The sequence below is a fragment of the Daldinia caldariorum genome (genome assembly GCF_022478825.1).
Source record: "Daldinia caldariorum strain CBS 122874 unplaced genomic scaffold F4812scaffold_7, whole genome shotgun sequence".
In the NCBI taxonomy this organism is placed as follows: domain Eukaryota; kingdom Fungi; phylum Ascomycota; class Sordariomycetes; order Xylariales; family Hypoxylaceae; genus Daldinia; species Daldinia caldariorum.
Genome location: NW_025953043.1, coordinates 427,424 through 452,462, shown reverse-complemented (window position 1 = coordinate 452,462; position 25,039 = coordinate 427,424). Strand labels below are relative to the sequence as shown.

The window sequence follows — 25,039 nt, the reverse complement described above, 5'->3', positions numbered from 1 at the left end:
GATCGTCTCGAACTTTACGTGTTGCTATTAATGCAGGAACGGCGCGCCGACCCTAAAAAATTCTTTATATTTGGCGGGTGCCCACACCCAGTCTTACCTCTCAGTTTTAGCGAGCTTCTTGACGTATCGCACACGACCTGAGGTCGCATTCATCTGACAAGTATATAATCCCCAAAGACCGGCTAGCCAATGTTAGTTACGTGTGATGTAATACGGTTAGCGATGTTGGTCCGCTAACGCGCCTCGCAGTCTTCGATAATTCAACATGGTCGGCGTTCCTGGAAAGTATAAAGGGTGTAATACCTGCCGAGCTAGGCGAGTGGCATGCGACAACGGAAGGCCGTTCTGCAAAAAGTGCACGGATTATGGTCGTGAATGCGGTGGATACGAGAGGGAGGTTAGTAACCAAACTCCAAACCCCGGGTCGGTCTCGGGAATACGCTCCCAGCAGTTTCGGTGCCCAAGTTAGCTTTCCATATGCCATCCGTCCGAATGTCCTCATGGTTTATCAAATTCCTAGGTGCGAATGGCTAACCGGCAGGTGCAAATCAGACCGTATTCATAGTCGGCACTCCGGATGACAAAGGGAGATGCTCGTCTCATCCGCCACGAAACCAGCAGAGCAGGAAAGCCAAAGGCAAGGCGATTCAGCGTACAGATAAGCTGGATTTCACCGCTACCGAGCCGTGGCAGCCCGCATGGATAGACGTAATTTCGTTATCGTCAGCTGCCGGATCGCATCGCGTCCGCTTTGTTGCTCTTCAGACGGACCTCGACTCCGCGATTCGGCCTGGAAGCGGTTCGCCACAGAGGGACGCCGACGTCAAACTGTCCCTCAAGGGGTTTCGCGCTCTCGACGCGAAGCCAACATTCGGTCACGAACCTTTTAGTATGAAATCTCGCTGCCTTATCAATCTACCGCCGAAAAGCAGCAATAGGCAGGCGGGAAGTGTTAGCACGGACGGATTTTGCGTATTCCTATACGAGGTATGTTGGCGCTTCTCCAGCCAGCCGAGCCTCGTTTGCTTAACTTATGATCTAGCAAAATTCTTCGGCTGCTTACAGTAGCGAAGCGCCGTGGAAAGCTCCGCTTACCCTATCCGACCGGATTCGTGATCGAGGTCCTGCCGCGTACCAGTCTTTCCCGGAGCACCATTTCTTTGCTCGGGTTTATAGACCCAGTGCTGTGAGTAAATAAAATACTTGCTCGAGGATATGTAGACACTGACGTCCAAGACAGATTTGGGCGGCCTTGCTCAACCGTCAGCCAACCTTCCTTTGCTCGCCCGAGTGGACAGTGGTACCGTGGGAACGACACCCTAGAACGCCGTTTGACGATCTGCTCGACATAGTTGTTCTTCTACCGTCGATATTCTCGCAAGCGAGTAACATATCACCGCTGGATGCGCCTAGCTGCCGTCGGCTAAAGGCGAAGGAATTTTTGGACTGCTGCGTCAATATCGAAAGGCAATTCGACATCTGGTATAGCATGTTGCACCAGAGAGTTGGCGAGTCAGGGTCTATGCTATACTGGACGGCAGATGCGATGACGACCGAAACGCACGTGCCCTTCTCTAGCGTATTCAACTTCCCTTCGCCATTGATAGGACTAGTTCACGTCTACTACTGGGCTGTTCTTATCAGTTTTCACCAGTGCATATATGCGATGCTGGATAACATCTTCGAATCCGAGGGGAAGGTAGTTCCCGGCGGCCCCAGCGTATTACCGGAGATACCTCCGGGATTAGATATCCAGAAGTATCAGCCCGCTCAGACGAGGATGCTGGTGGAAAACGTGTGCCGAAGCTTGGACTTCACCCTCCAGACCACGTGGCAGCCGGATCTCTTGGCCGCTCCTCTATGGGTTGTCAAAGAGTTCTATGACGGAATCGGTCACTTTGGAGACGGGGAGCTAGAACGCCTATGGTGCATAGGGTTTAGGGGTAGATTGGAAGCAAAAGGCGGCGAGATGAGTGCGTGTTTGCAGGAAAAGAAATGGGTTGATGTCAAGAGGTTTGGATAGGTACGGTAACATTGGTAAAAGTAACTGGCGTAACGGATGTGGGGAACCGAACTTAAAGCACAGTCATGAGTTTTCGCTAGACTTGGATTTTTGCAGTAGGAATTTGATAGCTTTCCATTCTGACGACAATGTTGATGAGATGGTTTTGTTAAGAAGGTCAAATTTTATCGTGAAAGAGAATGACAACTGTTTGGGCCATTAGTAACACTAAATTGATCACGTAATCAAGGAGAAGTTCAAGGAAAGGACGCTTCCATTTACGAAAGATTTGTATTGTACGTGGCGGTGCACGCGACTTGAGTGATATGTTACATGTAACATTGCATGACTTAGATAATAGGTACTTAGGTACATTATACCTTAGAGCTATCTGTGGCTTGAGCTTCAGGCGTCCCCCCCTCTAGCGTTTGGCTACAGGGAGCTTCGTAACTCTGGCAGCCTTGCGTACCTACCTCTAGCTCACGTCAACCTCGCCGAAATCCCAAGTCATTCTTGAGCATTACCACAGCTCACAACGCACCTCTTCAGACCCTATCCAAATCTTTTTTTTTCTTAATTTCTACCACTCTTCAACATGGCGTCGGGATACGATAGAGCTCTTTCCGGTAAGTTCTTTTCCCCCAAAACTAACAGTTCAAATGGCGAATCGGCTGAGCTAACTTAGTATACCATACATATAGTGTTCAGGTTCGTATCAGAATAAAAGCACTACGAAATTATATCTTTCTAACCCGTTTATTATAGTCCGGATGGACACGTCTTCCAGGTAGAATATGCCGGTGAAGCTGTGAAGCGAGGTATGAATCTCACCAAACCGCCCAATCGCTCTTCTCTAACGTCCGTTTTAGGTACCTGCGCCGTCGGCGTGAAAGGTGCAGATATCGTCGTGCTAGGTTGCGAGAAGAGATCGGCTATGAAGCTGCAAGACACGCGCATTACCCCCTCCAAGATCGGCCTCATCGACACCCACGTCTGCCTCGCATTTGCGGGCCTAAACGCCGACGCCCGAATCCTAGTAGACAAGGCGCGACTAGAGGCGCAATCGCACCGCCTGACGGTTGAGGATCCGGTATCGATCGAGTACATTACCAAGTACGTCGCCGGCGTGCAGCAGAGATATACGCAGAGCGGTGGTGTGCGACCCTTCGGAATCAGCACGATGATCGTAGGCTTCGACAAGGGCAGCAAAGTGCCTAGACTTTATCAGACCGAGCCGAGCGGTATCTACTCCGCGTGGTACGCATATTTATCCTATGATGGTAGTTGGTGGGGGTAAACACATGTGCTGATCTACTACGCAGGAAAGCAAACGCCATCGGCCGCTCGAGCAAGACGGTCCGAGAATTCTTAGAGCGCAACTACAAGGAAGATATGGATCGCGAGGCAACCATTCGGCTGGCTATTAAGTCGCTACTGGAAGTCGTGCAGACGGGTGCAAAGAACATCGAAATCGCCGTCATGGCTCCTGGAAAGACGCTTGAGCTATTGCCGGTGGAAGACATCGAGGGCTACGTCAAGAATATCGAGCAGGAGAAGCAGGAGGAAGCCGCTAAGAAGAAGACCGGTCGAACACCGGGGACCGGTAGCGCGGCTATCCTAACTAGAGAGCGGGAAGGCGGTAGTGATTAAGCATGAGGCGCAGCCGAGGTTTTATATGGCTTTAGAAGATGAACAATAAGGGCATGTCACTATTAGTACACTATCAGCCCAAAAGCGTGCACCATCGTCTTCCTCCCGTCTTCCTCCTCTTTATGATGTTTATCTTATTGTCCTAGAAATCTAAATGTGTGGTATCATGTAAATGTATCGCTCCGCAACCCCAGAATCATGCTCGTCGTAAGTTTCTATTCTAGTATAGGCTTCCTTCCTCATCCGAGCTTATCCGCCTCGGCCTGGATGTCAAAGATCGACCTGTTCTGGCTTCCCTTTACCCGGTCATCTTTGAGCATACGGTTATCCATCCGCGCGTCCTCGCCTTCGACTGTCAAAGCGGGCTTCGGTATGACGGCGTCGATGACGAAGTGGTTATCGCAGTGGGGGCAGTACTCATCGGCCTCCTCGAACTCCTGGGCGTCCTTGCGAAAGCACTTTTTGCACTTTTTGCAGGCGAACGTCATCTCGAAGCTCTGTAGCAGTGGGTGGGATTCTTGCTCGTGGTGGCATTCTGCGCAGTCGAACCATTTTTTACCTGGAAAAGAGAGTATCAGTAAACACATCAAAAGGGATAACGAGCGTAAAAGGGTTTCTCGAGAAACGTACAGCACGGCGAGCGGATAGCCACTTGAGCATTCAGTATGTGTTTACTATATGATTATTAGCCTTTATTTAAAGAAATCCCTTTTTTAATATTGTCCAAAACTCACCACATCTTGAAGGGCTATTAAGTTGTTACGGCGCACTATAAAACTACTATTTTTTTTCGTTAAGTCATAAACGCGCGTTATGAATTTTGGGGCGAGTTTCTAATCGGTTCCTTATTTCCCCTTATCCTCTAGTAAATATGATTACCTGATTGCGGGGTCTTAGCGCAATTAGCTCCTTATCAATCTGACTCTAGCGCATCTCCAGGACCCTGGGGCCTGGCAGCCCTGGCTCTGAGAGGTGAAGCTTGACTGTTCTTAACCTAAACCACTAACAACATTGAAGCTCACTCGATTTACAAAGTTGCAAAATATGGCCAGATTTGGGCTAGCTACCACCAAATTGCATGGGAGCTTACACTACGATAAATTCCAACTATGTATCAAGTCGGTTATCAAATATGTCGGTTCATTCGTCCTTTTTACGAGCGGTTTTTCTTCCTCCAGCAACCCCAACGAGCTAGTTGCTCCATTTATTAAAGACGCCATTTATTAAAGACACCGAATCCTCCTCAGGTAAAACTCTATAGAGCAACCTGATACGACGCGGCGTATAAAGACATGAATGAAAGTCTATAAGACTCACTAAATTTCTCTTTGTGATCGTAACTGGGGCCGCTAAATTTAACTTAAACCCATCCAAGATAATTGATCCCAATCATTTCATTCCGGTTTCGTAAAAGCATTTCCGAGCAAATTACCACCTCAACCCGACGTCTAGCGCTTCATCCTAAATACCGCCCGTGGATCAACCTCCAATCACTCTTGCCTTATCTTGCCCTGCCCTACAACAAACTCCTGAGTCTTCATTCCAAAGAAGACTTAGCTCTTGAAGCAGTTGAACCGGCCGAAACTAAAGCGCCAGGGCCCTCGGTGGATCCCATGTCGACCAGCGGTGACGTTGGTGCCGAAGTGCCGGCCGCCAAAGCTTTTGCTATAGAAGAAAGGCATCGTTTCTAGCTCGTATTCGACTATCAGGCTCGTTAGGTTGGCCAGACCCGGCGACCGTTGAAAAGGATTTGACTTACTATATTGATTCTGTTTTATGATAACTAGTGATGTAACCTCGATAAATTGGGTAGGCTTTGACGATGTTTGGTGGGAAGCTTGGAGTTATAGAAAGCAAAGAGTTCTGGCAAGTATTTAAATATAACGGTACTGAGAACGTCCCAGTTTCTGGGGTTGCAATTGATTCTTGCGAGAAAGTAAATATCAAGGAATCTGGCAAGTCGCTCGACAACTTATACGAATTACGTCACAGAAGAACAACGGCTACTGAAAGGCTTGGCAAATAGCCATGATTATCTAACCCCATTCATTAAATCAATTGGTGCCATATGTACATTGTACCCAGGTATCTATGTACTTCAGCCACACCTGCTGCCCCGTTTTCTCTTCCTCAATCCTCAACACTAAAACAAAAACCAACCTTCATCTTAAACAATGTCAATATCGCGGCTTTGAATATTCTAATACTAATGACACGATAATTATATCTCAACTTCTCTCCACGAAGGACTTAGCTATCCCCATTCGCCATTTCACGTGCTCTCAGCCCAATTAAACCAATGCGGATACTAAAGAAGCTTGGCCATGAGCTGAAGATAAAAATAGGAAAAGATTGGCTTATGTCTTAGCTATTTTATATCTAGCAGATGTAACCAGAACTTCTCACACCCCTTCGATTAGGTAGATACCTACCTGCAGCTAGGTAGGTAGGTCCTAGTGCAAGGATATGTACGGGCCTTTTTAGTTTCTGTAACTAGAAGAGAATCCTATAAGCCCGGGCCCCCCCTATCAGCCCATCTCTGTCGCGAACCGAAAAAAATAATAATAATATGATTTGTTCTTAATCCCTCCTCTGCAAAGCAACCTGGTGAAAATAATAAAAAATAATAAGGATACATTGAAAGATACATACATACCTACATACATATAATTCACGCACGAACCAAGAGGATGTCGATGACTGACTATTCCGGCTGGGCCATCCGCCGAAATGGTTCTTGCGTCGGGGAAGTCGACTGCGGGCAGACCAGAGCTCCCTACCACGCGTGCTGCCCATCCTCGACCGAGTGTCCGAGCCAGTATAACGTAGCATGCTGTCCGTTCGGCCAGAACTGCACGGCGGCGGCCGTCGAGACCCCTCGCTGCGCCAATGGGTCGTGGGCCATGTTCGACAACGCGGGTTACTTCTGCTGCGAAAAGGGTTATATAGGTTACAACTACTACGGCTCCGACGGGTGTTCTAAGTCGGGGGCCGTCTTGCCGGACGGCGCGTTGCCTCTCGCCGAGATCTCTCAAGGTATAATAAATGCGCTTAGAAACTCGAAGTGTTCTGGAAATAACGGTTGGACTGATCTTCCCCCGCTCTATCTATAGTCAGGCTTTCCTCAAGTTCGACAGCGCCGACAACGACAACATCATCATCATTATCAACCGCATCACCCACAGCATCACCCACCTCAGATGCACAATCCGACTCAGATAACCCTTCACCCGTCGGTCCGATAGTCGGGGGCGTGGTGGGAGGAGTCGCGTTTCTCGGCCTCGTTATCATATGTTTATGGTTCGTCCGGCGGCGGAAAGCCCGGGTGCAGCAAGACGTCCAGCAGAGCTTCATGCTGAACCAAGAGCCTCCCCCCAAAGAGCATCCACCCGGAGAGCTTCCCTCGGAGCCTCGAGCGGCATATCCTCCTCAAGGCCCCCCGGGCCCGCCCTCGGTCTCGATCTCGACGATCAACGAGAAATTCGCGCCGTCCGTGAAGCCCTCTCAAATGGAGATCGACGGCACCCCGCGAGCCGAATTACCGGATGCCGCTACTACGAGATACGAGCTGGCTTGAAACGTCTGTGTGCGTAGGTGGCGTCGGCGCATTTCTATATGCCTATACAAAACGCGGTAGAAACTGTAGATGGCAGGCAACCGACGCCACAAGTTTCATAAGGGGTGGGACAAGAAGGAGAATAAAAAGTTTTCGGTGACACGTTGTTCATAAACAAGGGATATTTTTAGATACAGACGGGGAAACGTCTTGTATATATCGTAAACTTCATGCGCAGAGCGATTGATTCTTATTAAATTCTTAATTTACATAGAAAGCCGTCAAGGGATGCGCTTTGTCACATATCATGATTCAGACCTAATATTAAACAGGTACCTACCTACCTAACCTAATAAACCTAAAATCACGCTTAAGCTATCATAGGTAGTAGCCAGCATTGCAAATGACTTGGTGTTGGCTTCTATCAGGTTTTCTATATCACAAGGCTCAGCTAACTCGCGTGATACAAGATCGACAGATCACTGGGATATCCGCTAATGAAACAAAGCGAACAGACCTTGACAGTCGATTGTGTTTCGATATCGAATCCCCGAGTTACGTAAAACATAGCTTAGGTAGGTACTCATACTATTCCAGTCTTTATACCTACTCACATAGTCCAAAATACTTCCCTGCGAAGAGAAAAAGGTCTCAAGGTTACCGTATAATACGTCCTCCGCTCAAAGAATAAACGAACTCGGTCTGTTATGCTTACCAATACCTATATCTTCGTAGATGCCACGAGTCAAATCTTCAACTACTCACAGCCTAAAGTTGATGAAAGAGAAGATGTCACTTCCCAAGGTAACCCGGCTACCAACTCCAAAATAAGAACTTTGGGAAACCTAGCGAGAATCATTTGACATGGACTTTGTGATTCTTTTGTGTTTTCGATATAGCTACCTAGGTACCTACAGCAGGGTGTCGTTACACAAATGAGCTTTTCGAATCCAGGCTAGAAAGGGGCTTGAATGACATGATCCAGATCATCATTATCATCAACAACAAAAATGAGAATTTCGATCATATCATCCATACAAGGAAGTAAGTAGTAGTAGTAGTGAATTAATGTCCATAACGATCCTCAGAGAGAAACAAAAGAAATCGATCAGACAAACAATATTTATATCAAACCCTCCCAACGCAAGAGTCGGTAGTAACTCGGGCCCGAAGAAGTAAGCAGACGAATCCACATTTCGAAACAGACAAGAAAAAAAAAAGGAGAAGGCGTTACGTATGCCTTATTACGCGTTAACTACCCACCTACCTAACTATTCTAAGCTCATAGAGAATACCAATTACGTGATTAAGAATCGGCAAAAAAAGAAGATTTGGGGGTAGATCTAGGTAGGAGGTATACATAGTATGTGTGGATTTGTCTTCTCGTGGCTCAGATGATGAAAAATAGCTGCGCATTACGAATCCCCCGCCGGCCCGGGCTACAGCGGGTACCACTTCGCAGGCCCCGGGAGGAGCAAACAACCGTCTTTATAGTGACATAGGGCATGGGGGTATGGTTATGGTTATGCATCATGTATAGTATATTGAAAGACTTCCCTTGACGAATCTTTTTTTTTTTTGGGGGGGGGGGGGGGGGTGAAGGTTGGCTGTCGTACAAGCCGGCGCCTCAGGGACTAATCGGCTTCTTCCGTCTATTTCTACATAGGTTGGTTGGTGTTATGGGATGATATGACATGCTGCAAATCCAAAATCAGCCCCGTCGCAGGATAGATTGCTCAAGTCGGTTGCGTAGGTAGTTTACGCGTAACGGCCCTCCTTGGTTTCAAATCCGCCTCTGGCGTAGTCGTGGGCTGGCTGGCATGGATTGCGAAACTTCTTACTTGTCTTCTGAAAGTGCAAACACACCATAGGGCTCAACGTGAAGAAGACAGAAAGGGGGCAAATGCCAAAAAGTCCTGTCCTTATAAACGCTGCGTCCTTTCCACAATGGAATCCTCTTCCTCCTCTTCTCTCGGCATCAAACAACAGTCTCGTATCATCGGATAGCAAAGTTAACCATCATCTCAACAACTCTTCCACAAAATCTTCCGGCTCTTCAGAACCGATACCATACCATACAAATACAACCCCTTCCTCAACCACAGCAAAAACAAAATGCTCTTCAAAGCCCTCCCCCTCGCCGCCTTGGTCTCCGTCGCCTTCGGCCTACCCGCTCCGCAACAGCAGCAGCCACCCAACATAACCCCAGGCGCCGCAGTCCCAACCGACCTCCCCCGTCCGGGAGGCGAGCACCCGAAGAGCGGCGCCGGCGCTGCTGTGTTTGCTGTCGGCAGCGGTAGCTTCACCGGGCTGCCGAGCGGGTTCCCGACGGCGCTTCCCAGCGGGTTCCCGGGCGACTTTGGCCCCGGCCCCGGCCCTCAGAGCGGTTTCCCCAGCGCTTTCCCCAGCGCTTTCCCGAGCGCTTTCCAGCGCACGGGCACTCCTACCGGTCCTCCTCCCAGCGGCTTCCCCACGAACCACCCGACCGGCCTCCCTTCCGGGTTCCCTACCGACGGTTTCCCCGCTAGCGGCGCTCCCGCGGTTCCCTCCAGCTCCGCCTAGAGAGTCGGTTTGCGGCGATATGGATATGGCACTGTACATAATACCTCTAGCGTCGAAGTCAAGCGTCGTACCTAGCGAGAAGGAGAATAGGAAAAACAAGAGTCTCGATAGCTGGTGAGACAAACAAAAAAAGAAAAAAAAGGGGGGGGTGAACTTGAAATATTTGTTAGATCTTCCATTTTTTGTCATCAGATTATCTCAGGGTGTCTCGCATTATCATGTACCTCTTATCGTAACTATTTTCTCGGGAGTTTCGGCATGGCTCTACTCTTGGGAGGTTTCTTTAGTTATCATTCGTTATTGGGAGTCCGGGGCTCCAAGCTAGTCTCTGGATATCACTGTAGCATTATTAGGTATTCATAAAACATTTTGGATCATACAATCTTACAATAGAAATACAGATGTGCGGGTTATATAAAACATTATGTGACTGCTTCTGGTAACCAAAGAAATACTAGTTAGTATCTTCCCATAGTATCGCATGATAAAACTTGGTGTCTTTGGAAGAGAAGAAAAGAAGCGAATTGAAAATCCATAGAGCTTAAGATTAAAATGTATACGGAATAGTATGAAATGACATGAAGATCTAAGATCTAAGATCCTTCCATGCAGATGACGCCCGCGCCGGGAATAGCATGAAAAGGGGTTAGTATGAATAATCTTGCAGCTCTTGGCAGAAGAATTGAATATGCAAAGAGAATAAATATCATCCCAAACTCATCCTGTTCTATTGCAACCCTGTCCTACACACAATTTACCTTTGTCGTCTCAGGTTCGCAAGGACAAAAACATCTAAGCACTATCGTCGATAGGCATTAGTTTAGAAATCTTTCTGCGTCGCTACCAAGGCTAACTCGAAGGCTTCGGCGAACGCGACGCAGTCCTCGAACGAGTTGTACAAGGGCGCAGGAGCGACGCGGATTACGTTTGGCCTCCTCTCGTCTACAATGACGCTTCTCGCCTCTAACTCCTTCATTACCTGATCTAGGATGCTGTCTGCCAGCAGCAGACTCAGCTGTGCGCCGCGCTGGTCCGGATCGGACGGGGTAATTATTCGGAATAGCTGTTTTGCATCTTCCGACAGGAGGGAGAGGCACTGTTCGAGAAAGGCGGTGAGCCTCTTAGACTTTTCTCGGAGGGGTGAGACTCCGCCGGCGAGTTCGAAGATTTCGAGCGAGGCGCTTAGGCTCGTGATATCGAGGATGCTAGGGTTGCTAAGCTGGAATCCGGCTGCTCCTTTTACGGGGTGAAACTTGGTTTCCATCTGAAAGCGAGTCGCCTTGTCGTTCCCCCACCAGCCCGACAGTCGCTTACCGTATCCCCTCTCGGGTTCCTCGTCGGTAATCGTGGTGTTCACTAAGCTGTTGCGCGAATTGATAAACATACCTCCTATGCAGCCCGGACCTCCGTTTAGGTACTTGTATGTGCACCAGGCGGCGGCATCCACGTCCCAGTCGTGCAGATGAAGGGGGACGTTGCCCACCGCGTGCGCCAAATCCCAGATGATAAAGATGTCGTGCTTGTGCGCAAAAGCGGTGATGGTTGGGATATCCAACAGCTGGCCGGTGTAATACTGGACGCCGGGCAACAAGATCAACGCCGTATCCGACGCGTGCTTCGAGATGATGGACTGGATGTCGTAGGTGGTGATGAGGGCATCCTCCGAATACGGCGATTCTACGGTCACCATGGAGGTGCTTGGGGAGAGACCATGATGGCGGATCTGGCTTAGTACGGCAAACTATCACGTCTCAGCGAGCGCACGTCTGTCGTCATGCGGATCATCTCTTACATGATCGCTTGGGAAGGCCTTGCTTTCAAGGATTATTTTGTGCTTCCCCTTCGGATCGGGACGATAGAAGGCGGACATCAGCAGGTGCAAGTTCGCAGTCAGAGTCTGCATGACAGCAACTTCTGATTCATCGGCGCCGACTATGGGTGCCATCAATTTGGCAGCTCTCGCGTCAGCGTCGAGCCATGTCGGTAGAGGAGAGTCGTCTAGAGGCTTGAAGTGGCCCTGGACGGCCTGGGTGGACCAGGTCTGGAGATACTGGTTGATGCGAGTTGCGGTTCTTTTGGGTTGCAGTCCGAGAGAGTTGCCGCAGAGGTATGTACATGGGGTTGTCTCGTCGGCTGAGGCGGCATCGTTACGATCTAGCGAAGTTCAGTAAAAAGTAACGATTCTCGCTCGGTTGGTGGGGACCGGAAGAGGCAGTTAGTTCACCTTGCTGCTGCTCTTGTTCTTGCTGGGGCTTCTCCAGCTTCTCCAGAGTAGTTCGTTTAATATCAGCCTTGGTGGGGATTCGAAATTCGGCCCTCAAATGGCGGAGGTGATCCTCCCTATCCAAGATTTCAGCCTGAGCATGAAGATTCGAAAAGCGCGATTGGTCGGATGAGGCGCTCATTCTAAGCTAAAAGGGAATAAAAGATGGTAATAGCGTCACTTTGTACAAAATTATTAAATATCAAATACCTAATGGGATTATGGTCCCACGCGCAGATTAATTTGATGAATAATAGTTGTTGATGGCGTACGTTGTCCCCGGGTTGTGAAGGTGGTGGTAAGTCTCTCTTCGATAACCCCGCGATCTCTTTTTTTTCTTTTTGCGGCAGTAGGCTGGTAGCGCAGTGCTTGGAGTACCTAAAAGCTGCTAAGGCAATAAGCCCAATTATGGTAGGTGGGGTAAAAAGAGACGGGATTGGGGCGATCGACTGCAAGCCATTACGTCCGTTTACCTAATACCTACATAACACCTACCTAACCTGAGACCAAATTCGACTAAGCGAAGAAAACGTTTAGTCATGATGCATAAAAAGGGACAAATCGATCCAACTTCTTACGAGACAGAAATTCAACAAGCTGAAATACCTGGAGACATGACTGGAAACATACCTGGAGACCTACCTGGCAGCCCTGGATATTATTGTAAATTACCCGCAACGTGTCCATACATTATATAGTCTCGGGTAGTACGAATTGGCTAACAAGCTTCGTCAAGCTTTCTGGGGTAGATCAAATATATTACCTTTCGGCATGAGGGAATATGAAGGAATATAGCGAAGCATGAAGAAGGTATCATTCAATCATTAATTGAAGGTATCAATTTGCTGTTTTGATCGACGCTGCAATGCAACAACGGCTTGGCTTTTTTTGCCTCTTTCTCTTTCATCTCCCTTTTCAAACGGAAAGCCGAAAGAAGAATCTCGAAAACGACGTTACGGCTAGATATATAAATGGTTAATACGAACTCCGCCAGTCGTTTCTGTAGTAATTGCAAGATCGCAATCAACAATTTGCAATTTACCGCTTCGCATTGCGTGGCCTCTCTCCATTGCCCATCGGCAAATCCAACGCTGGCGGATACGGCGTCGCATCTTTTCCTTTGTGTAGGTAGGTCGCTCAGGATAAACACCGGTAGAGCGGTTCTAACCGAAGCCTGTAATTATTTGCATGTTCTCCTACGGGCCGTCCCTGGATTAATATGTATCATTGATGATTCGGTAACCAATGCCACATGCGTCGACGGTCGACCTGCTGCTCTCTGTGGCTTATTCGGCTCTGGCTTTGTCTTGGTACATATGATTAAATCAATGTTTGGATCTAACTTCCGAACCCCCCCTGAGCCGAACGGAGAGGCAATGCATATGCGCACCCCTCGGATCATACCGTGAGATCGTATCTATGATGATGGAACGGAAGAAGCTTCTTCTGTAGTTTGTACTTGAAATGTCCGTATGAAGAAGTAGGGGGAAAAAAAAGGGCTGAGAAGGTCTAGATGTTATGTCATCTCTCGTATTGTTGATGGCTGGCCGTTTCACAACTCCACACTCGTGGCGGTGCTTATCTACGATCCAGAGGTAGGGGATGTTAGCCAGGTTAGTACATAGAGTGCGTATGCGGTACGCAATACGTAGAACTCCAGTTTTGATATGAGTGCTGTCGTTGATAGGAGGCTACATCTCTCACATCTCTTCCAGCTACGGCTGCTACAGCTGTTACAGGGCGAAAACGTGGAAGAATTTAAAAATAGCCTTGTGTGTGTCCCGGACCGTATTTATCGATCGATAGACGCTGCGTAAACCCCCAATTAACTGTTGCTCTCCGTCTTACACCAGTGTACATACGTATCTCTTGCGGTTCTTGTGGGACCTTTTACCGTATTGTAACTTTTTTTTGTTGTCGATAATTCTTTTCCCCTTTTTCTTCTCCTATCGAGATTGCCACGAAGCAATAGATGACCATTGACCAAGAACGAACCAGTAAAGTGCCTAACCTAAGCAGTACCACTTAAGCTCCCCGTCTTAGAGCTACCATCCTTGGGAATTGCGGCAAAAGGTGCCGGCATAATGCTACTCACGTTAAGTCGAAAACGAACGAACGAACGCTGAACACACAACTCCCTATCCTGGAATCCGACGATGGCAGTAGATGATTGTCCCTGCAGTGTCACCTAGGCAGGAGTATGTACATAGTGTAAAGACGAGTAGCTGTCCTGTTCCACTTGGGCTCCGCAATACATAATAGCAAAAAAAAAAAAGGAGACTATGTTTTCGTTTCGAGATGCTCTACCGGTTCCCATGACGTTGTTTCCGGACCATATGTCGCCATGAAAGAAAAAAGTGAGAGAACCCCCTTACACCCAAGGAGATGATGGAGTTACCTAACTGGACTGCTCGACCACTGATCTCACGACAAGTTTAGTAATAATAAGTCGAACCCTGGGACCGTCTATATGCACCGGCCAGGCCAAGAGAGAGGATTGTTGGAATTGTTGAGCTATCACGAGACCGTTAGAATCGCCTGGCGTCAAATCGGCTGACCTCGTGCTGCTCGATTGGGCTGGATAGACGCTGCTATCAAGTAATATGGGGGTAATAGAAAATCAGAATCGCAGTACTTTTACGTGTGCGGTTCCTGGATGACACCGTGAACACCGTCGAAATCGCGGGGCAGGTGGATTCTATACCCAAGCAGCCAAGTCACCCGAGAGGTGCAGAGCCCGGGGCTATTAGCGCTATTCCTTATGGGGGATATGCTACCTAGGAGCCGGTACCTAAGGCCCTTTAATGCTAAGTTAGGTACCTAGGCTAAGTACCTAGGTATTTTTGACTTACGTACGAAGTATCGTCATGTACAGTACATTAGGTACCTGCCTTTTACAGTACCTTTACCTGTAACTGTAAAGTATTAGTGAGGTATCTACCTGGAAATATAGGTACCTTAGGTCCACCTGCCACCTGATACGCGTAGACCTAGCGAATTTCACAGCTAGGTCGTTCAGGGTGTTCAGAGTGTCCCGTCCCGCCTTTCCAATTGATCATAAGCCATTTCGAATTTTTCCAATTATCATTTTTTTTTCTCTCTTCACCCCTTCTCCCTTTGGCTTCCCGAAGCATCGAGAGCCAATTCCATCTCTTCGGTGTCTCATCATTCCTTAACTCGATAGCGATAGGTATTGCAACACCCATTAGGTCATTGGATATAGCGGTTGCGCCACAGATCTCCAATTAAGGCCCTCCTATGTAAGAGGCGGTAAAAGACACACCTCTTATTCAAATCCCCAGGTTATTGATGCGCAAGCCTAACGCGATGAGCCGCTGTTTATTACCTAAAGACCACATGGACTTAAAATGGTATCCCTTATTGAAGAATATTAATATGATTCGTTCTATTTTGTAGCATCTCACTCGTAGCGGGTTAGGGGTCAAAGAGATGGGGAGAACAGAGAAAAGAGAGGTGAGAGAACTGGCGATTGATAGACGGGGATCAACATACGCAAAGCCAGATCCCAAGGGTTGTCACTCCGCTCAAACAAATGATTTGCATATTACCTTACCTTAGGTACTTGCCTATCCGGAGAAGATCACATTACCATTCATGTTGGTAATGTAGGTAATTACCTAACCTAGAACGAGAGCTTACTCTTGCTGTTATTATTATTATTATTCTCGCCTGAGGCGGATGGGTTTGTGGTGAGGTACCAACGAAATGTATACCGAGTATACCGAGTATCTACTAAGATGACCCCGGAAAGTTCAAAAAAGGTACCTCGTGGCCTAGATGTTTACTAAAAATCCTCCCGAGGTCATGTCCCTCGAATAGCCGTCGGTACTTGTTACGATCCATAATCCCCTAGGCTTCGTCTAAGTTTGTAATAAAAGAAGGAGAGGAGAAAAAAAAAAGGAAAACACCTCAGACCGTTGGATCGCATACTAGTTAGATCCATCACGATCCACCAAACCCCGGTCCGAGACGACATGTGATGCTGAAGTTGTTTTTCCAACGAGGTTCTGGATGCTCGCCGCATGGCTATTCCCTTGGTTGCGGGTAACCCGTTGTCACCGCCAGGATCCAAGTACCATCGGCATACAACTCTAGTTAACCCGGTACTTCCGACTATACAGATTTTCAGGTACCCAAATCATTAGACCAATGAGAGGGGGACGCTCCGCCCGTTCCAGTTAGCTGCATTGTTAGCTTGTCGCTTTTGTTCCATTTGGGTTCACCGTGATGAAAGAATTCTTCGATTGGGATTCTTCCACTGGTTTTCAATACTAATTTTTTTTTTTTAGTACGGATGGTACAGGTTGTACGGGGGAATACCAAGTCGATAAGGTACCCTTAGATTTCGAGAACAGTATTGTATGTACATTTCCCCGGGAATCCCTGGCGCTGCTAGCTGTTAGGTACCTATGGAAGCTTGTTAAACTGACAAGGATTAAGGCGACTCGCAACCTGTTCTTCGAACAGTATTGTATTGTATTGTTCAGTTTGTACTGTACAGCGTACCTTGTCTGCTTGTACAATAGGTACAATACACACAGACTGAGAGACCTAGTGCACCACGCATCACGCATCGCTGCTGAAAACGTGTTTCTAGTGTATAATGTGTAATAGTTGCTGACGGTTTTTGTCTTCCTAGTTTTTTAAACGGTACAATATATAAGAACCTGGTGGTTCCCCTTCTTAAACCCGACTTCACGATAGTTATCAATTTGCTTTGGCTATGGACGAAACAACAAATTGGGTCTGAATCTTTACAAAAGACTTTTACGTTATTACCTTACTTACTCAGGTGGTCTCTCATCGAGCTGTCATTGCCAATTGCTGTTATTACGGTTTTTGCTATTATTATAATTTCCTTATCTTTTGCGGATTCGACTACCCGGAATCCCCTATCATCTATCTCCTCCCTATCATCTTAGTCCAGTCTTCTACCCCGTCCCATCCCCATCATTATCTCTTACATCTACCCACCGTCATCGTGTTTAATACATATCAGCTTCAGGTTCGGCTTCGTCATCAGCACCAGCTGTTTATTTACGTGCCCTTTTTAATACACGCCTCCAGCCTAAACCCAATATAGTCTTTTCTATATCTCCGGGAACGTGGAACCATCTACGGCAATATCGTATCATAACGATCGAGGAACTTTAAATTTAAGCCTCGTTACAGCACTGTTGCCAAGTCTGTCAAAGCAGAAAGAGAAAAAAACCTTGAAGCGTCGAGGTTGCTTTTGCTTGCTTGCATCATCTTGATTAAGGTACCACTTCCCATTCCAGTGGCCCATTCCCCCCTCCAGCCAATCAGCTACCTAGTTGGACCACACACCTCCGAAGGTTGGCTGTTGTCTCTCTACTATGTACCTACCTGGTAATGTATTTGCCGTACATAGTAGCATTGTATTGTACCGCAGGACCTTATACACATACCTCTCTAACCCACCATCTGTATCTACAACTCTAACTAACATCCGAAGGCAGATCTTGCGCTTCACTCTTTAAGTTGACCAAGCTTCTTGTTGATCTATTTGTGGAGCCGTCCCAGAGCAACCTTCTTGACGGTTTTGTCGGTACGTCTTTTTTTATTGTTCAGCCTGTATGTGTTATTATATAGGTACCTCCCATGTTATTAGTTTCCTTGTCAGGAGCATGGCCGTTCGACTTAACTCAACGCTGCCTGAAGCATCCAGCGGTGAGGTTGACTCCATGTTATTTTTTGGTCGGTACGATCCGAGATACGATAGCGGCATTCGTGTTTTCATATCCCAATATTGGCTTCGATTGACCTCATTTGACCTGCCTGTGCTCTGCCGCCAACCCCCTTGTCGAGGTCCAATATGAGAGCTGAAAACTACCGAACCCGTTTCCTCTGTCTCATCGTACCACAGTAATTGCAAATTGTCACTTGTTGACACTTATTTGCTCATCGTACCTCGGTGTCGATCTTTGGGGTAGTCCCCCTATATGAAAAAGGGGATTGTCATTGTATGCGGCAATGACGCCTTCTGCTCTACCCTTGAACTTTAAATTCTATATAAGAGACCCATCTTTTCCCCTCCGATCTGCTCAGTTATTTTGTTTCTATCATATCCCGTTTTATGGTGGACGTAAAGTCTTCCAGTGCCCCGTCATCTTTCATCTTTTCCCCTCCCGAGTCCATAAGCCTCTTGGTTTCTTGTCTCCGACATGGTGGTCAAGATGTTGACTCTTCAGACGACTGACCTACCCCTGGATAGGTTTCCTCAGTACTCAGATCCGTTGGAGGTTTCAGAACCTAAAACACAGATCATGACGACTAATCCAGCCAACAAGCTGCTGGGCAAGGTTCAGGGTTCTGATCAAGTTTCACGGCACCCCTCCCCCCAGCCCACCCATTTCTCGGTACCCCTGGGTACGCTAGGTGGCAACGGACATAGGGTCCTCCGTTCTGCTACCGTGGGATACATCGCGCCCGAGTTTAAGGGACGCGATGAGCAGATAGAGCAAGGTCAGTAGATGATGATATCCACGATGCTATTCATGTCTCTAACGAGTTAATAGTCAAGAACATCATCCTCAAGCAAGGATGGATTCCCGAGTCACATCTCGATGAGCAAGTCTCATGGTTCTACAACGAGCTAGGTATCGACGATGTCTACTTCCAGATGGAGAGTGCCGATGTCATCGCGACCCACATCACCTCCATGTACGCTGCCAAGGTTGCGGCGTACGCCCGCGTGGACAAGCGTGAAGAAATCCGCTTAGACATGGAAGCTACCGACCACGCCATCTATATCGACACTAGCGAAGCCGGTAAGAGTTCGTTACACGGTCCACGCTTCGAAAATAGACTCGAGGCCAAGTATCTAGACAACGTGGACCCCAACAAGCGGTTCAGGGTTGAGACGTTCCGCTCTCCTGGCACCATAGCAAACGACCCTTCATCTAAGGCCTCTCTACGATGCTATTTCGTATATCAGTGCCAATTCGTAGATCCGAACCCAGAACCTGGCGAGACGCGCCTTGAGATCATCAGCGATCGTATGTTCCTGACGAAAGCGACCAAGAACACCAAGCAGATTTATGATGATATCATCAAACTCGCCGTTGCCAGGACTGGTCCTGTCATCGAGGTGTTCGATATCGAGGGCTCGGAGGAGAAACGTCTCGTCATGGCTTTCCGCTCTCGCACTGCGAGGGGTATTTTCAGCGCCATGAGCGATCTCTACCACTACTACGGTGTCACAAGCACCAGGAAGTATGTAGAGCAGTTCTCCAATGGCATCACAGTCATGAGTATCTACCTCAAGCCGGCGACGAACCTTGATACCAAGCCCATGCCGATCGAGCAGTCGATCCATCAGATCACCAAGGAGATTTCTCTCCTGTACTGCTTACCCCAGAACAAATTCCATTTCTTGTTTGCCTCTGGCGCGCTGAGTCTGCAGGAGACCGTCTACGGCCACTGCGTGTGGGTGTTTGTTCAGCACTTCCTCAACCGTCTCGGCACGGAGTACGTGTCTATCAAGCAAGCCTTAGATTCCAAGAACCCGGCACACGTGGAGATCTTGTCCAAATTAAAACGACGTCTTCGTACGGAGACGTTCACTCCGGATTACATCCTCGAAATCATCTCGTCCTACCCCAATCTAGTCCGTCTGTTGTACGCCGCATTTGCCAGCGTTCACCTGAGTGTTGGTCCCGGTTTTGAAAAGAGCATAATCGCGCCGACGCCCGCCGTGGAGGTGCTCTCGGATGCTAAGCTTAAGGAGGCTATTACTCGAGAAGTGTCTAATGAGCACCAGGAGATGGTAATGACGGCCTTCCGGATTTTCAATAATGCTGTCTTGAAGACCAATTACTTTACTCCTACGAAAGTAGCCCTCAGTTTCCGTCTCGACCCATCCTTCCTGCCGGAGATCGAATACCCCCGACGTCTGTACGGAATGTTCCTCGTGATTAGCGCTGAAGCCCGCGGCTTTCATCTGCGGTTCAAGGATGTCGCCCGAGGCGGTATCCGAATCGTCAAGTCCCGCAGCAAGGAGGCATACAGCATAAATGCCAGGAGCCTCTTCGACGAAAACTATGCCCTCGCCAGCACACAGCAGCGGAAGAACAAGGATATCCCCGAAGGCGGCTCGAAAGGTGTGGTTCTCCTTGATGCCAAGCAGCAGGATCGTGCTCGGGAGGCTTTTGAGAAGTACATTGATAGTATCTTGGATCTTCTCCTCCCCGCTCAGACCCCTGGCATCAAGAACCCCATTGTAGACCTATATAACAAGGAGGAGATTCTCTTCATGGGTCCTGACGAGAACACCGCAGACCTTGTCGACTGGGCTACCGAACACGCTCGCGCCCGAGGCGCGCCGTGGTGGAAGTCCTTCTTCACTGGCAAATCGCCTAAGCTTGGCGGTATCCCCCACGACGAGTACGGCATGACGACGCTGTCCGTCCGCGAGTACGTCAAGGGTATCTACCGGAAACTGAACTTGGACCCTTCCGAGGTGAAGAAGATGCAGACCGGAGGACCGGACGGAGACCTTGGCAGCAACGAAATTCTTCTGAGCAACGAGAAATACACGGCTATCGTCGACGGCTCTGGCGTGCTCGTGGACCCCAACGGTATCGACAAGGACGAGCTCATCCGCTTGGCCAAGGCGCGTGTCATGATCTCGCATTTCGATCTTTCTAAGCTGTCTAAGGATGGTTATAGAGTCCTGTGCGATGACAGCAACGTCACGTTGCCGACCGGCGAATTTGTTCCCAACGGCACCCCCTTCCGGAACTTCTTCCATCTCAGAGATAGCGGTCTGACGGACGTCTTCGTTCCTTGTGGTGGTCGTCCCGAGTCGATCGACCTCTCTACGGTCTCCAAGTTGATTAAGGATGGCAAGACGACGATTCCTTACGTCGTTGAAGGAGCCAACCTGTTCATCACCCAAGATGCTAAGCTACGTCTCGAGGATGCAGGCTGCATTCTTTTCAAGGACGCATCCGCCAACAAGGGTGGTGTGACCTCGTCGTCTCTAGAAGTCCTCGCCGCGCTGAGCTTCGACGACCAGGGTTTCGTCGAGAACATGTGCCACAACGCGAACGGCGAGGCGCCCGAGTTCTACAAGGCGTACGTCAAGCAGGTGCAAGCCACGATCTGCGAGAACGCGCGCCTCGAATTTGAGGCCATCTGGCGGGAGCACGAGCAGACCGGCGTGCCGCGATCCGTGCTCTCCGACTCGCTCTCCGTCGCCATCACGACCCTCGACGAAGAGCTCCAGAAGTCGGACCTCTGGGAGAACCCCAAGATCCGCAGGTCCGTCCTCGCGGACGCCCTCCCCAAGCTGCTGCTCGACAAGATCGGTCTGGAGACCATTATCGCACGCGTGCCGGACTCGTATCTCCGCGCCATCTTCGGAAGCTACCTCGCTTCCCGCTTCGTGTACGAGTTCGGTAGCAACCCTAGCCAATTCGCTTTCTACGATTTGTAAGTTTTTCCCATCGATTTTTGAACCAGGAGTGTCTAAACTAACATACTTATCTTTCCATAGCATGTCTAAGAGGATGGCTAATATCCAATGATTGATGATGACATACATCTGCATATTTGCCGGCAAGAAAAAAAAGGAGGGAGAGAGGGGATAGGAACGAATTATAAAAAGGGGGCTTGAAAGCTTTTTTTCTTAAACGGCGGTGGTGGTACCTAATAATTACCCATGAAAGACGTCCTTTTCTTATTATAAAATAAGACAGCAGTGCCAGATTTTCGTAAAGCAAGCAAGTTTTAAAACGCGTATTCGAACCGAAAAAAAAGAAGGGCAGGATTCATGACTTATGAATTATTCTCGAGTTTCTTTTTTTTTTTTTTTTTGCTTTGACTGCTACATACGTGGAGTTTGGGTGGGAAGAAGCAGCGTCTTTTTTATAGATAGGTCGTGGTAGCGCCTATATAAGCTACAAGCTACGATAAAAAAGGCCTTTAGAGATGAGGTTTTTCTTATACTGCTACAGTTTTGCTATTGCTCCGTTGATCGATTTGGTGAATATAAAGGGCCGGCTATGGAAATATGCGACGAAGTAGACATGGGGGTTAAATTTTCTAGTAAGTTATTCTTTTTTTCTGGCTCTGTCGAGGTCGGAGCGGAGAATCGATAGGCTGAAACGATCCTACAGATTGTCCACTCGTTGTGAGGTAGCTAATAAATAGACGGGACTGGAATATTAGAATTATGAGAAAGCAGCAGAGCTAGAATATTGAAAAAAAAAGAAAGTAAAGAAAAAAAAGATAGGAGGTACCTAACCTAACACGTAGCAATGGCCTCAGTGAAAACATCACCGAGATATTCAAACACAACCTAACCTAACCTCACAAATAAATAAATACCTAGGTGCTTATCGTATAAACTCCATGCTCGCAATTTAGACCCTAGCGCCCGTCGTCAAATAATCTTCGACTCCGACTCCCGAGGCTGGAGCAAATCCCCTACGTCGAATTTTCCATTCTCCTCAAGAGGAGCCTTGGCAGCGGGAGGAATAGCAGAAGAAACAACGCGATACCCCTTCCTCCTGCTGTTCCTCCTTCTCAGACGGTACAGCAACGCGAATCCGACGAACGAGATAACCGCTGTTAAGAAAGCGGCACCCAGCAAGACGGATGCCAGACACCGAGGCGTCAGCACGTGTTTTCCAGGTGGTGATGATGGTAATGATGATAGTACTGGTGGGGGTAACGGTCCCGTCCCGGTGCTGGATTCGGATTCTATTCCCCATCTCCTATTCCGCTCCGCCATAGCGAAGCTGCTGGTCGTTTGGGGCATAGGGTCCAGCGTAATGACCCGCGTGACCGTGATAGTTGGCGGTTCCTCCGTCACCTTATCACTATCACTACTACTATCACCGCCACCGCCGTCACTACTGCTACTATCAGCTCCCAGACCCGGATTCCCAGTCCCAGTTCCAGTCCCGGCATTACTATCACTACCACCACCACCACTGCCCAGCACAAGCGGAAATACCTTCCGAAAAACCGTCGCCGCGAGCGCCGGGTCGGACTCGGCGGGCACGTCCGCGGTCCAGGTGTACGCCTCGAAGGGGCTGGACGTGGAGCCGTCGGGGACCACGGTGTCGAACGCCGGGTCCCAGTACATCCAGATCGGGGTGGGCGCTGACCCCGTCAGGTAGCTCTGGCACAGCCGCTGCGGCGCCTGCCTGTCGCCGTCGGCGGTCGCCGTCGCGCAGGTCCATTGGCCGGGCGGGCAGCACCAGGCTTGCGGGTATAATTCCACGTCTTCTTCTTCCCCTACCCCTACCCCTACCGCTTGGAAACTCCCATTTCTCTCGTTTCCATCCGCGGCCCCATTCCTGTTTCCATTCTCACTTCCATTCCTATTCTTCCCCCAACCTACACCCACACCCACGTCCCCACGCATACCCCTACCCCTACCCCTATCCCTCCCACCCCCATCCCCCGCCGTAATCGTAGTCGTGCACGCCACCGTCCACCCCGCAAGACACCTGTCCCCGGGGAACGCCGCGGTCGACGCGCTCCCCTCGTTGCCGCTCCGCGGCGCGCCGTTCAGCTCGCCCCACTCGTTGTCGAACAGCGCGAAGTAATTCTCCGGCCAGCAGTCCTCGTTGTACCCCACGCGCTTTGCCACATCCCCATCTCCTCCATCCCAATTCCCATCCTCTACCCTTGTACCTTTCCCTGCCCCGTTCCATCTCCCTGCCCCCGCCCCTCCCCCCGCCTCCGTCGACGCAGCCAGCTCCTGCACCGCGAGACACCGCTGCCCCGCGAGCGGGTGCGCGTCGCGCGCCGCCGTGTTGAGCGAGTACACGTAGTACGAGAGGCCGCGGCAGAAGACGGACAGGGAGCACGAGGGGGGCATGGTGGTGATGCTGGTGGCGCCTTGTTGTTGTTGTTGTTGCGGCGGGGGGGCGAAGGGCGTGGTTTGCGGGGGCAGATGGTACGTCAGGGTCGATTGCGAACCGTCTGGGCCGCGGGTCGTTTTGGTGATGGCCGTCATGATGGACGATGAGCGATGAACGATGGCGGTATGTATAGGAAAGGGGGGAGAATTTTTTTTTCCTTTTTTGCTCGTGGTCCGGGATTAGACGAGGCGCACGAGTACGAGGATGGTAAGTAGGTAGGTATTTTTTGCTAGGGACCTAGGTAGGTTAGGTTAGGTAGTTAGAAAAAAACCCGTGCTGCTAGTTGTTGGTATAAAACGACACGAAGAAGAATCCAACAGCTCGCGAACATGAACAGGGGGGAGGCTGGCTAAAACAAAGACCGCCCAGGAAATGTAGAAGTCGTAAACGCATAACGATGGGAAATCCCATCCCAGTTATTTAAACCTACCACCACCACCGGCACTACGGACGTAATATATCAAAACCGCAGGTACATTCGCCTACGCCGGATTCGCTGCCTAAGGTTAGGACGTAGGTGGGTACCCCAACCAGCCCAGCCCAGCCCAGGCTAGCCAGAGCAACGGCGGGAGAGAGAGCGGGCACAGATTACGCCATATAACGGACCCGGTGCCACGACCCCAAGAGCCGAGATCAGGCGGTGCGGGTGCGTGTGTGCGTGCGTGTGCCCGTCCTTGTGCCTTGCGTTTACGACTTCGCGAACAGCCGTGCTACCTCTCATCCTTCCCATCCTTCATTTCCAGGTCCCTAGGTAAGGTATGATCATACCTTAGGGAGACTATAGACCACATCATACTAAAAACGTACGTCGGCGTGTATGTGTATTAGAAGCAGCAATCATCGGCCTTGTTTGCCTGTACACGATTGTCCCAAGGCGATAGTAAGGCGAAAGCTTATGGCGTGGTCATCGTATGTAAATGGTCGAGCTGTGTAATCCACACCAGGCTCGCGAACTCGAGCCCAGTGTATCTCTCTCTCCGTCTGCCCGTCCGTCTATCTGTCCTACCTGCTCTGGATACACTCATTTCCCGATTCCTGCTAATATACCCGACCCGTTGTCGAGACCCGGCGTAGGACGTGAGATT

General features: G+C 49.3%; 9 protein-coding genes across 9 annotated transcripts; 5 read left to right on the top strand and 4 right to left on the bottom strand.

The window, feature by feature from the left end:
- F4812DRAFT_361011 (uncharacterized protein) lies at nt 1-2,102 on the top strand. The gene is made up of 5 exons (XM_047931839.1): nt 1-191; nt 250-397; nt 553-987; nt 1,043-1,186; nt 1,241-2,102. The coding sequence occupies exons 2-5, from the start codon at nt 266-268 to the stop codon at nt 2,021-2,023; spliced, it is 1,494 nt and encodes a 497-aa protein (XP_047790597.1). The 5' UTR covers nt 1-191; nt 250-265; the 3' UTR covers nt 2,024-2,102.
- Nucleotides 2,103-2,351: 249 nt separating this feature from the next.
- Nucleotides 2,352-3,751, top strand: F4812DRAFT_360951 (proteasome component pre6). The gene is made up of 5 exons (XM_047931838.1): nt 2,352-2,628; nt 2,704-2,710; nt 2,768-2,820; nt 2,872-3,259; nt 3,325-3,751. Exons 1-5 carry the CDS (start codon nt 2,598-2,600, stop codon nt 3,650-3,652), a joined length of 807 nt encoding a protein of 268 aa, XP_047790596.1. The 5' UTR covers nt 2,352-2,597; the 3' UTR covers nt 3,653-3,751.
- Nucleotides 3,752-3,891: 140 nt separating this feature from the next.
- On the bottom strand, nt 3,892-4,391 carry F4812DRAFT_458713 (zinc finger protein; the record flags this gene model as incomplete). Its single annotated transcript, XM_047937403.1, has 3 exons — nt 3,892-4,211; nt 4,283-4,326; nt 4,387-4,391. The coding sequence occupies 3 exons, from the start codon at nt 4,389-4,391 to the stop codon at nt 3,892-3,894; spliced, it is 369 nt and encodes a 122-aa protein (XP_047790595.1).
- A 1,284-nt stretch (nt 4,392-5,675) lies between these two features.
- Nucleotides 5,676-7,678, top strand: F4812DRAFT_426147 (uncharacterized protein). Its single transcript, XM_047933987.1, has 2 exons — nt 5,676-6,688; nt 6,766-7,678. The coding sequence occupies exons 1-2, from the start codon at nt 6,343-6,345 to the stop codon at nt 7,227-7,229; spliced, it is 810 nt and encodes a 269-aa protein (XP_047790594.1). The 5' UTR covers nt 5,676-6,342; the 3' UTR covers nt 7,230-7,678.
- Nucleotides 7,679-9,323: 1,645 nt separating this feature from the next.
- Nucleotides 9,324-9,770, top strand: F4812DRAFT_458711 (uncharacterized protein; the record flags this gene model as incomplete). Its single annotated transcript, XM_047937402.1, has 1 exon — nt 9,324-9,770. One exon carries the CDS (start codon nt 9,324-9,326, stop codon nt 9,768-9,770), a length of 447 nt encoding a protein of 148 aa, XP_047790593.1.
- Nucleotides 9,771-10,274: 504 nt separating this feature from the next.
- On the bottom strand, nt 10,275-12,175 carry F4812DRAFT_470905 (kynureninase; the record flags this gene model as incomplete). The annotated part of the gene is made up of 3 exons (XM_047939031.1): nt 10,275-11,511; nt 11,563-11,924; nt 11,995-12,175. 3 exons carry the CDS (start codon nt 12,173-12,175, stop codon nt 10,591-10,593), a joined length of 1,464 nt encoding a protein of 487 aa, XP_047790592.1. The 3' UTR covers nt 10,275-10,590.
- Nucleotides 12,176-16,201: 4,026 nt separating this feature from the next.
- On the bottom strand, nt 16,202-16,758 carry F4812DRAFT_360738 (uncharacterized protein). The gene has a single exon (XM_047931837.1). It carries the CDS (start codon nt 16,626-16,628, stop codon nt 16,326-16,328), a length of 303 nt encoding a protein of 100 aa, XP_047790591.1. The 5' UTR covers nt 16,629-16,758; the 3' UTR covers nt 16,202-16,325.
- A 1,583-nt stretch (nt 16,759-18,341) lies between these two features.
- Nucleotides 18,342-21,514, top strand: F4812DRAFT_450921 (NAD-specific glutamate dehydrogenase; the record flags this gene model as incomplete). The annotated part of the gene is made up of 2 exons (XM_047936148.1): nt 18,342-18,540; nt 18,594-21,514. The coding sequence occupies 2 exons, from the start codon at nt 18,342-18,344 to the stop codon at nt 21,512-21,514; spliced, it is 3,120 nt and encodes a 1,039-aa protein (XP_047790590.1).
- Nucleotides 21,515-22,018: 504 nt separating this feature from the next.
- On the bottom strand, nt 22,019-24,283 carry F4812DRAFT_470897 (uncharacterized protein). The gene has a single exon (XM_047939030.1). It carries the CDS (start codon nt 24,047-24,049, stop codon nt 22,463-22,465), a length of 1,587 nt encoding a protein of 528 aa, XP_047790589.1. The 5' UTR covers nt 24,050-24,283; the 3' UTR covers nt 22,019-22,462.
- Between the last annotated feature and the right edge of the window lie 756 nt (nt 24,284-25,039).